The 12,105-nt window shown below is 39.2% G+C and overlaps 2 protein-coding genes across 2 annotated transcripts; both read left to right on the top strand.

Annotated features, from left to right (window-relative positions):
• Positions 1-9: 9 nt before the first annotated feature.
• Positions 10-6,396, top strand: fcf1 (FCF1 rRNA-processing protein). Its single transcript, XM_053335633.1, has 8 exons — positions 10-86; positions 682-746; positions 944-1,015; positions 1,115-1,263; positions 1,396-1,468; positions 1,557-1,644; positions 6,018-6,112; positions 6,208-6,396. The coding sequence occupies exons 1-8, from the start codon at positions 84-86 to the stop codon at positions 6,254-6,256; spliced, it is 594 nt and encodes a 197-aa protein (XP_053191608.1). The 5' UTR covers positions 10-83; the 3' UTR covers positions 6,257-6,396.
• Positions 6,397-7,023: 627 nt separating this feature from the next.
• Positions 7,024-11,328, top strand: vash1 (vasohibin 1). Its single transcript, XM_053335779.1, has 8 exons — positions 7,024-7,145; positions 7,482-7,901; positions 8,394-8,482; positions 8,970-9,026; positions 9,502-9,576; positions 9,834-10,215; positions 10,770-10,879; positions 11,104-11,328. Exons 2-8 carry the CDS (start codon positions 7,680-7,682, stop codon positions 11,174-11,176), a joined length of 1,008 nt encoding a protein of 335 aa, XP_053191754.1. The 5' UTR covers positions 7,024-7,145; positions 7,482-7,679; the 3' UTR covers positions 11,177-11,328.
• Positions 11,329-12,105: the final 777 nt, after the last annotated feature.

Genomic DNA, 12,105 nt, shown 5'->3' with positions numbered 1-12,105 from the left:
CGATTTTTCGATGACGTCACGAGCAATCGACACACACACGAGGGAAGGCAGCTAATGAACTCTGTCTTCTCAACATTTAAAGCATGGTATGTAATTTCTAACTGTGTCACGGCCACACTAGGGTTGTCTTGATAATTGCTACTGTTGTCTGTTAAAGTTTGATATTTTGTATATTGTTAACGAGGCGGTGAAGCGTTTTGGTAGTCAAACCACCGAGCTAAGTTAGCTAGGCTAGCCTAGTGGTTAGTAAGCTGTATACTGCTGCACGTATACACACAAGCATCAGCAGTTAAAATGAGTGTTTATCTAAATATATTTTACAGTTATGAATCTAAAGATCCAGGTCAGAGTATTTACATTATTATTAATATCATTGATAATGAATAATCGCCTGAGATTTGTTTTAATCTTTCAGTGTCCAATTAATGAAATTAGTGATTGTTTTGGTAAGTAAGTAAATAAGTAAGCGTCAGCTGATTGTAATAAAGCAATTTCTTCCTGTGTTTCTGTATTTTTTTATTTTGTTTCCTCAAAGTGCTTGTGACAGCATTGTGTTATGTTGTGGACTCACCTCTGTCTATCCACTTACACAATTTATATATAATTCCTTCTCCACAGTATAAACTGTTGGTTGTGTTCTTTATGTTCTAACCAATTTCTCTGTTTTTTTTTCCAATGTAGGGGAAGCAGAAAACCAAGAAGTTTGCTGCCATGAAGAGGATGATCAATTTAAAAGATAATCGACTGTGAGTTGTACTTTGGTGTAATTGTTTTGTTTTCCAGCTAAAGTCCCTTACTGATTAATGGTCTTTACTTACTATTGTCCAACCTTTTATCCCTGCTAATTCTCACCTCTAAATTCAACTGAGCAGATTGGCATTTATTAGCTTTGTTGTGATCTTAAAGATGTGTACAAGAACCAACTCCTTGTTTGTTTCTGTAGCAAAGAGAAAGATCGTGCCAAAGCAATAGAGAAAAAGAAGAAAAATCCCTCAGACCTTAAGGAGAGAGAAGTGTAAGTTGGCCACACAAAAGCTTGTCATAAATAATGGTTGATGGCTCTTTGACTTGATTTTTTAAAAACTCTGTGTGTCTCTTTTAACTCTTTGTGCAGGGCAAAGTACCCGTCATGTCTGTTCTTCCAGTACAATACTCAGCTTGGTCCACCGTACCACATTCTAGTCGATACCAATTTCATCAACTTCTCTATCAAGGCGAAACTGGACATTGTTCAGTCTATGATGGATTGCCTGTATGCCAAATGTAAGGACTGATGAGCCCTTGTCCAATAATAAATATTTCAATGTTATTATAATACATTATAATACAGTGTTTCAGTATGATAATTTAATAATAACATAATTTCCAAATTTGTTTGTATTTCATCCCATCCAGGTATCCCATACATAACAGACTGTGTAATGGCTGAAATTGAAAAACTTGGCATGAAATACAGAGTTGCACTCAGGTACAAAAAGCAGGATTTCACGTTGAACACATGAACATGAACACCTAGGTTGATCTAAAATTGTCTTTCTTTTTCTTTGATTTTGCAGGATAGCTAAGGATCCAAGGTTTGAGCGCCTGCCTTGCACACATAAGGGAACATATGCTGATGACTGTTTGGTCCAAAGGGTAACACAGGTAATTTAGTTAAATGTTTAGTTGAAGCTTTACAATCATTTAACAATGATAATACAAAATACTTAAATTAATTTTTGTATGGAAAACTAGACAGATGACCGTGAAAGCTATTAATTTACACAACTTGCATAAACAGAATTGTCCACCTAATCAATATTTAGACTTCATGTTACTCATAAATATTTTCTAAACAGGTTATAGGGGTTTTCATACTTGGTTGACATACAATGACCAAATGGCAGTATCACTTTCCATTCAATTCATTGCACTTTACTTGACTTCACCACAACTTTATTTAGCTCTACAGGCAATTGTATGCAGCAGCTCACCATCCCAGGTCAATAGATACATGCACAGTTCATAATAAATAAAGAGAAAGTAATGTTAATTATGCAGCACAGGTGGTGTGCTTTACATCTTTTAAAATGTACCAACTTGTCGTCTTCCCTCACCAGCAAGCTATCAAGTTTAAAGACAACAGTCTGCCTTTATAGTCTTTACTTAAAGTAACTAAGGGCGCACTCACACTAGGGCCAGTTGTTCCGTACCCCGCTGAAGCACGAATGTCCTCCCTCCCCTGTCCTCCGCTGGCCCGCACTCACATTACCTCAAACTGAAGTGTACTCAACCACGGTTGCCTCCAACAAATTTGTTGCGCAAAAACAAAAAGACAGTTTACTCTCATAAAACATGCACAGGTGTGTGTTCGCGTGCTGTGTGCCGGTAAAACACAACACAGCTGATCAATTAACACAACGCACTGTGATTAAAAAGTGCAAGCTTGTTCTTCTGAGTAGTGCCTGAGTAGTATGCAGTACTAGATAATTGTGTAAAAAAAAAAGTAAAAGCAGACATACTGAATTAACTCTTTACGCCAATAAAAGTAAGACTTAGTTTAATGACTTAGAAGTCGCCAAATTACTTACTTTAACAAATTTCGTTAAAGGGGGCAAACGTGCTTGGGCACAGTACGATTGCCTAGTGTGAGTGCGCCCTTAAAATAATATTGGGCAATGAATTAAATGATGTTGATTACAACTTAGAAAAATATACAATAACAAGAGTCAGACCTGTTGCAAAGATGACAGTAACATTTAAAAATCCCCATATGAAGTTAATAACAACAACAATAATAATAATAATAATAATAATAATAATTGAATAAACATGCACTTAGTCTACATAACCCTAGCCCTAGCACACAGGCTTGATACACTTGCATCTTGGTTCGGGTGGTCAGCAGACCCGGCCCTAACCAATGTGGCGCCCTAGGCAAGATTTTAGGTGGCGCCCCCCTTGCATCGAAGTAAATTCCACTGCTGGTGTACATACTCACAAGAAACTGAATAGCTTTATCTTGGACATTCTTTTATTTGAAGAAAGAAATTGCCCAATCAAAATACTTAGAACAAATTAGAAAGAAATACAAAAAAATATGATATGAATATATGAAATATAATATAAATAGCTTACATAAAGTATAAGATTTAAATACCCACAAAATAAAAAGTGTAAACAAGTGACATGCTGCTGCATCACTTCTGGGTGGTGCTGCTGAGGTGGAGGCAGCAGGAGGAGCGCTTGATGCTGTAGGTGGCCCAAGATTTGCAGGGGTGGGACTGAGAAACCTCAACAGTGCATCTGAAGAGAGAAGAGGAGTATGTGACACCAGTCTAATAATAAATATGATATGATACATAGGCTAATATGATTTCAAGAATAAAATGAAATGAAATAATATAAATGAAAAATCTAAGAGATACATGCATGATGTTCACTATACTGTACATGTATAATATACAATGTACTTTTTCTGATATGCAAACTATATAAGATTCAATGTTATTGTCATTACAACAAAATGCTGATTAGCAGAATGCAAAGAAGTAGTAAACTGCAGTATAATATAGAATGTGGGAATGATAAGTTATGCTATAACATGAATTATGTGCACTTTAACACTGATGTAAAGTTTAACACTATAAACACACTTTAGACAATATGAACTGTAACACAACATACAGCTAGGCTTACAACTATAATAAAAGGGTGGAAAAGGAATAGCATTTTGATTGACTATTACAAGCTAAGAAAACCTTAGCTAACCAGATGTTAATAAAAATGCTGAATAGATCTAATATTTACACATTTCCCTGAGGAAACCCAGCGAGCACAAACCCTAATTTCAACGTTTGATTTCCGGTTAAAAACAGGTTGATATGAGGTCTGAACGTCTTTTCAACCGTCTGAAAACGGTTACAACATCAACGTGTCACAAAACACACATTAGTTTGATGTCGGTTGATAATTAGCTCAGTTGTAGCTTTCTACAGAGATTGTATTGATTATTTTGACGTTTTTTCTATAAATGAGAGGAGGTGAAATTACGTCTAAACAAAACGTAATTTCAAAGCATTTAATGTTGAATAAAATATCATAAATATGAAACTATATAGGCTATGTCTGCACACTAAATAAGCTGGGAATTTTCTATACAGCAATTCCCGGTGAAATATGTTTTCTATGTGAAAGTTGAATAAATGTCTCCATATAGCCGGTAAAAAAACGTTCACTTTTCAACCAATTTTCAACGTCTTTTCACCGGTTACCATAGATACACGTCTTTTAGACGTCTTTTCAACCAAAATGTGCTTGCTGGGAAGTAAGGTGGGAGTAGTTACATTACTATTTTCCAACTTAGGCTCTTCCATAACATTAACTGGCGTTAAAACTAACAGTTTAACAACAAACCATGTTATGCTAATGGTTAACGACGTTATCGTCGTTCTGCACCACACAAATAATGTCATGACATCATCTTTATTGTAACGTTACCTCTGTCTTTGTCTCGTTTTCCTCCTCTTCTTTTCTTTTTTTCCTCCCCTGGGCACCAGACAGTTTGGGACATTTTGACATGTTGTTGTCGAGCTTGCCTTGGGGTCACGTTAAAAAACGACCATCCTCCCCGAGGTAGCAGGCACAGTCTAATTAGTGGGGGGGGGCGTCTTAGGAAAGTAACGTGTCATCATTATTATTAGTAGTATTCCTATTTAACAGGCTTTGCTATGCAGTTAAATTAATGTGGGCTTATTATCTTCATATTAAGACATGATACCAAGTAGTTTTAAGAATAGTGGAAGTTACATTTTTTTTTTCTTCCCCCATTTGTGGCGCCCCCTGGATGGACGGCGCCCTTAGCATTTGCCTATACTGCCTATGCCACGGGCCGGCCCTGGTGGTCAGCATGTTGTTATCCCAGACCCTCTTTGACAAGCGGGCCATGGCAGCAGCTGCCTTGCCGATAGGTTTGTTTAGTTCACAATCCAGGAAGAGATTGTTAGAAATTAGGGGAGCCTAGGTATGTGACGTTGTCCACGACCTTGAGGGCAAAGTTGTTAATTACAATGCTTGGGGTGTTAGTTACATTTTGACCCAATATTTCGGTCTTCCTCAAGCCAAAGTCTCTGCATTGTAATAGCTGCATCGTCTGCAGAAGAGCATCTCCCTTATTAAAACCCTCCGTACTTTGGTCTTTGCTCAAAAGCAGACGAGATTGAAAAGGCTGCCGTCACTTCGGGTGTGAATGTATATGCCATCTTTAGACTGACTGAAGGTATATGACAGCAGCAGGGAGAAGAAGATGCCGAAGATTGTGGGAGCAAGCACACAGCCTTACCTCACTCCGCTCTTGATTGGGAAGGGATCAGAGAATGAGCGGCTGTACTGGATGATGCCTTGCATGTTTTCATGAAAGGAGGTGATCATTCTGTGGAGTTTAGGGGAGCATCCAATCTTCTGCAAGAGTGAAGAGGCCTTTCCTACTGACCAAGTCGAAGGCCTTAGTCAGATCGATAAATGCAATGTATAGTTATAGTATTGGTACACTCCGGTATTCCCAGCACTGCAGGAGAAGTTGGTGCAACTGGTGTAGGAGAGTTGTGGTCCTTCCAGCCTTGGCAACTTCTGGCGGAATGCCATCCTTTCCTGGTGCTTGGCCACAGGCTAGGTTGTCAATAGCCCCACTGAGTTCTTCCACAGAGGGTGGGTCGTCAAGCTCTTTCATGACAGACATGCTGGCAATGGTCTCGACAGATGCATCCAATATGACGTTCTCTCTGGAGTACAGCTCCTGGTAGTGTCCTACCCACCTATCCATTTGTTTGTTTCTGTCAGGTATGAACTCTCCACTTGCAGACTTTAATGGTGCACTATATACTGTATTTACACAGCATTCAGACCCTTAAATAAAATATTGGAGGTAAATATAGTGCACTGTGTAGAAACCAGGGAGTGATTTCAGAAACAGCCGCTGTGTTGTTTTTGCACTGTGAGCAAGATGCACATGTAATGAATATTAAAACATATTTTCACAGCACAAGTGTTACATCCTGGCTACTGTGGACAGAGATCTAAAGAGAAGAGTCAGGAAGATCCCTGGAGTGCCCATCATGTACATCTCAAACCACAGGTATCACTATTCCAAAGTGTGTCTTAAAGAATATTCCCGAGTCAGTGCCAGCTTCAAGTTATACTAACTTTCTTTTTTCTCTTTTTATAATAAAGGTACAACATTGAACGGATGCCAGATGACTACGGTGCGCCAAGATTTTAATATTTCTACAACTGAGCTGGAGCTGTAAATAGACTGAAATTTCCTGTTAATTTTTTTTTCTTATGATGTTTATTCAAGATATTGAGTTTTGTTGTTCTTATAACATTTTTGTTATTGGAAGTGAATAAATGACTTGTTGCAGAGCACATTGTCTTTAGCCTCAATGCTTTTTTCAGTAGGCCAATGTGTGGAGGCATATCAGCAAAGATGCTATTTTCTATAGGAATAGATAACCTCAGTAGGTAAGTATTTTAGCAGTTGTGTAGAGTTTATAACTGTCTGTCTTTTTAAATATCCTATGTTTAGCTTAATTGTTCACATTTCTGTAGAAGTGTATTTTATTGCTCAAGAAAGAGGGAAGGAAGAGGTTAATATAAAGCCATACAACAGTGTAATGTAATGTTAATAACGGGGCAATATAAATTTAAAATTATTGTTCGTTTTTTAAATTTTAAATTTTTAAATAGGTTACATTTTTGATTATATTATTAATATAATTATATTGTTTTAATTCTCTGCACATTACTGGACGCTTTACAACTGTAACCGTAAATAAAAGCAAAACAATGTGTATATTTTGGCACCATTTAAAGACTACAATATTTAAACGGGAAGCACCTGAATGCAGCATTAGTCACAGCTGAGATCATCCCCTTCAGTAGAGAGCATGCGCAGTAGAGTGGGGTCTGGGAGTGTCTGTCTGAGCGGCTCGTTGGACGTGAATGTAACCCGCAGTCACTGAAGCCAAGAGCATCTTTACGAACAATGAACCGGCTGGCATGAAGGAAATCATTTGCTGAAAACGGAGATGAACTGGATGTCTGAGGAGAGTCGAGGGTATTGGGATTGTCCAGCAGCAGTGACTTGCTGGTGTGAATGACCTCTAACGGTACTGGGAGTTATCATTTCTAATACTTTGTTGTCTTGCACAGTCAATCCTTTCATATGCTGTTATAGCGTTACATTGGCGGGCTTGTGTTTGCTTGTTGAACACTAACAGTATCGCCCCTATAAGAGACTATCCTATAGCTAATTCACCATATATATTTATATATATTTATTAACCTGAGTAGGCGATTGATGATTCGATGAATGGCCTGTAGTCAAATTGATTTGAGGGGTTATATTGCAAAGTCATTGGATATTCTAAAAAAAAATTAATGTATGAAATAATTTGTGCATCTTCACCTGCTCCAACTATAGAGGTCCGTTTTATTCACAGCAGATCGCCTTTACAGTAAAGACACCATCTTTACTGAAGCCTTTTTGAGACACTGGTGCTATAAGCTGCTGGATGTCATATGTTGGCCATCTGTTGTTGGAACCTACTTAAACCTGCAGGCAGATTAACCAGTGAAAGGTCCAAGGCATCAGTCAGGACATTTCTGTGCCAGGACTCTGTCAGCTTCTTTGCAGAAGAGGGATGCTGAGGGCCACTGTGGACTCAGTGGAGGATAGAGATGAGGAGCAGGAGGATGAAGGCGAAGAAGAGATGAGAGATGGAGGAGTGCCTTTCTATGTGAACAGAGGAGGCCTCCCGGTGGATGATGAGACTTGGGAGAGGATGTGGCGCCATGTGGCTCGAATCCATCCCGATGGTGAAGCTTTGGGGAAGGGGATTCGGGGAGCCACTGACCTACCCAAGGTAAAATTGTAAACTGAATGTAGTTCTGATTTATATACATATGACTGGAGTATCTGGTTCTATATTGTGCACTTCACATTATCCACCTGAAACTTACTCATACTTGAGATTTACACCCATGAGTTGTGGAGAAATGTGGAGGTATAGTGCTACTATGCTGTCTCACACCATCACATGCCTCTAAATCCACTATAAATGGATATTACTGCAGATTTATTTTAGTTGTTTTCCCTCCAATGTCATTGCTATAGTCAAACACAATGCATGTTTTGTCAGGTTCACTTGTTTGCTACGGATGTTTTGAAAGGCAGAAGAATAGTACCATTTATTCCATATTCATGAGAGAAGCTGAAGAGCAATTAAGATAACCTTTCCATTCGTAACACTGAATAGAAAAGAGCGCAGATGTCAAGAAAATAAAGATGACATTTTCCAGCTGCAGTGAATATAGAGATTGTATGATGACAGTTGTTTGGATGCTCTATCCCACAGATTCCAATACCGAGTGTGCCTACATACCAACCTACCACCACTATCCCACAGCGCCTGGAAGCCATACAGAAATACATCAGGGAATTGCAGTATCCTTTGACTTAGTTGGTATAAACAGTGTCCGGTTAGTACTTCAGTGGGCTCAAAACAATAATTATTGAGTATATTTGTGTTATAATTTACACTCTATAGATTTGTGTGTCAGTCACTGAAACATGCCACATGCCCTGAAGCAACATTGATGATTCAGATTCAGCGGTACACTAGTAGTCCAATAATATAATGGCAGTATAATACTAACAGATTGCCTTTTTTTCTCATCCCATTGACCCATGTTTTGACATAGTTTGATGAATATGGGCCATAACATTAGAAAGTAGGCAGCAGTGGATACTATATTCTATATTAAGCAATAGCTTGATTTTCATTTATAATTAACTAACCAAGCTATGAATATCACAAAGCACTTGTTATTGTCCTTTTCTCCTCACTACATGCAGCAGAGTGGTCTCCCAGAGCAGTTTCATGTTGCTTCACATTGCTCTGTTACAGCATGACCTTAACTCTGTCCTACAGGTACAATCACACCGGGACACAGTTTTTTGAAATTAAGAAGAGCCGGCCTCTTACTGCGTGAGCAAACTTTATTTTTTACTGAAGGACTGAATAACAGTATTTGTGCTTGGCTTGTTTTTTTTCCATGTTTCATTATCTAAATGTTCAACAAAGAGATGTGAGACTCATAAAGCTTTATGGCAGCAGTCATGTGATATCAGGAACAATTTTTGTTTTGTTTCTTATGGTTTAGCCTGTGCTGCTGATGCATGATGTACGCTGCTTTACTTCAGGGCTTTGGGAGTAGGAACAGACGACAAAACTAGACAAGATCTGTGTTGCCAGCAGAAGCCTGGAACATTCTCTGCTTGACCTTGCTTTATTAGATTTAGTAGCACACAATTTATTACTCTTGCTCATGGAAAATAGCTTTCTTTTGACTGCGTGATCAGTAACAGTGTGCTCCTGTCATTTGTAGCGCATACGGCAGTGTGTTCTTTTGTCACAGACATATGGAAACAGTGGAATGAGCTTGTTCAATTTTTCTGCACAGGTTGATGGACATTGCTAAGGAGATGACACGTGAAGCTCTGCCAATCAAATGTCTGGAGGCGGTGATCCTGGGGATGTATCTTTACAGCAGCAGATCATGAGCTATGATGTCATTGTAAATTTGCATGATCATCAAACCTATAGGTTTTTTGATGACCGACTTACCACATATTGTATTCCCCAGATGTATCTAGCAGAAAAAAAAGCAGAAATATATATTCCACATATTATGGAAGCAGTAGGCTAGTAACAGGCATGACAAGGGGAGCCAAATCTGCATTTATTTGACAAGATTATTTCTCATTTCCATTTCCTTGATCAAGTTTGGTACAGTTACCTCACCAACAACATGCCAGGTGTGGAGCGCTTCCCCCTCAGCTTTAAGTCTCATTTCTCAGGAAACCACTTCTACCACATTGTGCTGGGAGTTCACAGCGGGGGACGCTTCGGCGCACTGGGCATGAGCCGGAGGGAGGACCTCATGTTCAAGCCCCTGGAGTTCCGAACACTGATGGACTTGGTGCAGGAATATGAAGGAGCCTACAGGAACTACTGGCACACCTTGCGAAAGGTCAAGATCGGCCAATACGTGTCCCACGACCCTCACAGCGTGGAGCAGATAGAATGGAAACACTCAATACTAGATGTGGACAAACTGACAAAGGAGGAGCTGAGGAAGGAGCTAGAGAGACACACTCGCGACATGAGGCTGAAGGTACAGTACAGTGGATGTTCAGACAAATAGCATTTAAGTATCTGCAGTCTCACTTAGCTGCTGACACCAGTACAAGCCGATGAAGCTCTTGCCGGATGGAAGTCAATCATGAGGAAATATAATTAGTCCTCAGCAGATGGACTGCCCTTCCTGACTCCGTATTAGATTTCTTTTGATATGCTGTTTCTCTTCAAGCCCGATGACACAGTGATGACCTGCTATCTGAGGAGCTATTTCTCAAATGATCTCTCTCATCACCTCTCACACTAACATAATGAAGGCAGCCTTGATGCTGAGCTCTGCTTGTAATAAAACTAATGTGATGGCTTGACTTTGCTCTGCTGTGCTTCATGCATGGCTGGCTCAATCCATCAATAGCTGATCGTTTACAGTGAGTGCTCTGCACAATCACAATAAAGACACAGATAAATGTCAGCCAGAGACAGTATACAGTGAAGACATGATCATAGTTCAGCTCACCGGTGTGATCTTTTAGAGGGATTGGAATCCGGATTAAGATTATCTTTTTTGTGAATTGTTTTTCTGTTTTGCAGATTGGAAAGCCTGTACCCCCCTCTCCCACTAAAGACAGGAGAAACAGCATGGGGTCACCCCTCAGAGGACCAAGCAGCCCCTTGCGCAGGATCAGCCGTGTTGAGAGACGGTATGATGAATCATGTGCTCAAGATAATTTTGTTTTTCACAAAAAATACATAATAAAAAAAGGATTATAGCAGTCGATGAGAAGTCTTTGTTATCAATGGAAAGTATTAGGACTACAGCTGTCTTGTGATCTAAGGCAAAGCAGAAGTAGCTTATGAATTAGTCACAGTTTCCTTCTTACATGAATAAAACTGTTGTCTCTTATTTGTGTTTCTTTGGTTTCAGCCCCTCCGGAGATAAGAAGGTTTTGGAACCAAAAGCATCTGGAGACTTGAACGGTTATCAGATTCGAGTGTGAAGAAGAATTTTTAGCTGGTGAAGTTACAACAAGGTACCGCTAATGTGTTTCATGAGGCTGCCGATTTACACACTGGCCTATTCAAAGGATGCAGTGTTGAATAGTCAACCAGCAACTTTTCCTCCCAAAACAAAGTCTCATTCTGACTTCCAGTGTCTGTGTTATCACAGGCTTTTTCTGGAACAGTTACTGTGCATAGTAATTGGTGCTGGCAATGTTCCTAAATTATTTTAAAAGAAAAAAAGGAGGGGGGGGGGGGGCAGATGTGCAGTAATTTGTAAACATTTTTAACATCTCTGCTCAACTTCCCCAGAGCTGGGATAGACTACCACTCAGTGTAAATGTGCTACAGGACATATCATAGGTTTTTGTGGTGTTATTATTTTCAACACAAGCTCTTATGGCTCGTCTTCAATTTGTATCGTTAAACTGTAAGTGTGCAACATACATGTAATGTCATTTTAAATCCACTTAGGCTCTGCTGGGCAGTGATTGCTTGTGTAGTGACTAGTTTGCAAACTACCATTGTGCCTTGTATGAAAACTCAAAGAAAAGAAAAACACCTTTTTTATGTCCAATCTAATATAGTCATTGCCTAACTGAACACAAAGCAGTGTAATCTCTGCTTTTCTTAATTACTAAAAACTAAACAATTTTAGACATCAACACTCAGAGGCGAGCATGTTTGGCACACTGTTGACCGTGATAAATTAACAGAATATGGGATTGAATACACAGTGTATCTAAGTTTAAGAGTATGAAAGCATCTGTTGAGTGATAACATGAGGAACAGGAGTTATTCTGGCTGCTGAATATAAACACAATTATCGTCATGACTGATGGCAACACAGCTGACTGACCTCATCTGCATTCAATGTAGACGCAGAGTAATGAGTCAGTTTACTTGTACTGTATAATTGCTTTATATA

This window comes from Scomber japonicus, chromosome 16, assembly GCF_027409825.1.
Source record: "Scomber japonicus isolate fScoJap1 chromosome 16, fScoJap1.pri, whole genome shotgun sequence".
NCBI lineage: Eukaryota > Metazoa > Chordata > Actinopteri > Scombriformes > Scombridae > Scomber > Scomber japonicus.
The sequence above is the reverse complement of the archived record's forward strand: the minus strand, read 5'-3'. Positions and strand labels throughout refer to the sequence as shown.

What these genes read in the sequence shown, in the direction of transcription:
- vash1 (XM_053335779.1), top strand. Translation starts at nt 7,680, where the DNA reads ATGCTGAGGGCCACTGTGGACTCAGTGGAGGATAGAGATGAGGAGCAG. An exon ending in GAGCCACTGACCTACCCAAG is followed by an intron (nt 7,902 to 8,393) that starts GTAAAATTGTAA and finishes TCTATCCCACAG; the next exon opens with ATTCCAATACCGAGTGTGCC. An exon ending in GAGGCGGTGATCCTGGGGAT is followed by an intron (nt 9,577 to 9,833) that starts GTATCTTTACAG and finishes AGTTTGGTACAG; the next exon opens with TTACCTCACCAACAACATGC.
- fcf1 (XM_053335633.1), top strand. An exon ending in GACCTTAAGGAGAGAGAAGT is followed by an intron (nt 1,016 to 1,114) that starts GTAAGTTGGCCA and finishes CTCTTTGTGCAG; the next exon opens with GGCAAAGTACCCGTCATGTC. An exon ending in ATGTACATCTCAAACCACAG is followed by an intron (nt 6,113 to 6,207) that starts GTATCACTATTC and finishes TTTATAATAAAG; the next exon opens with GTACAACATTGAACGGATGC.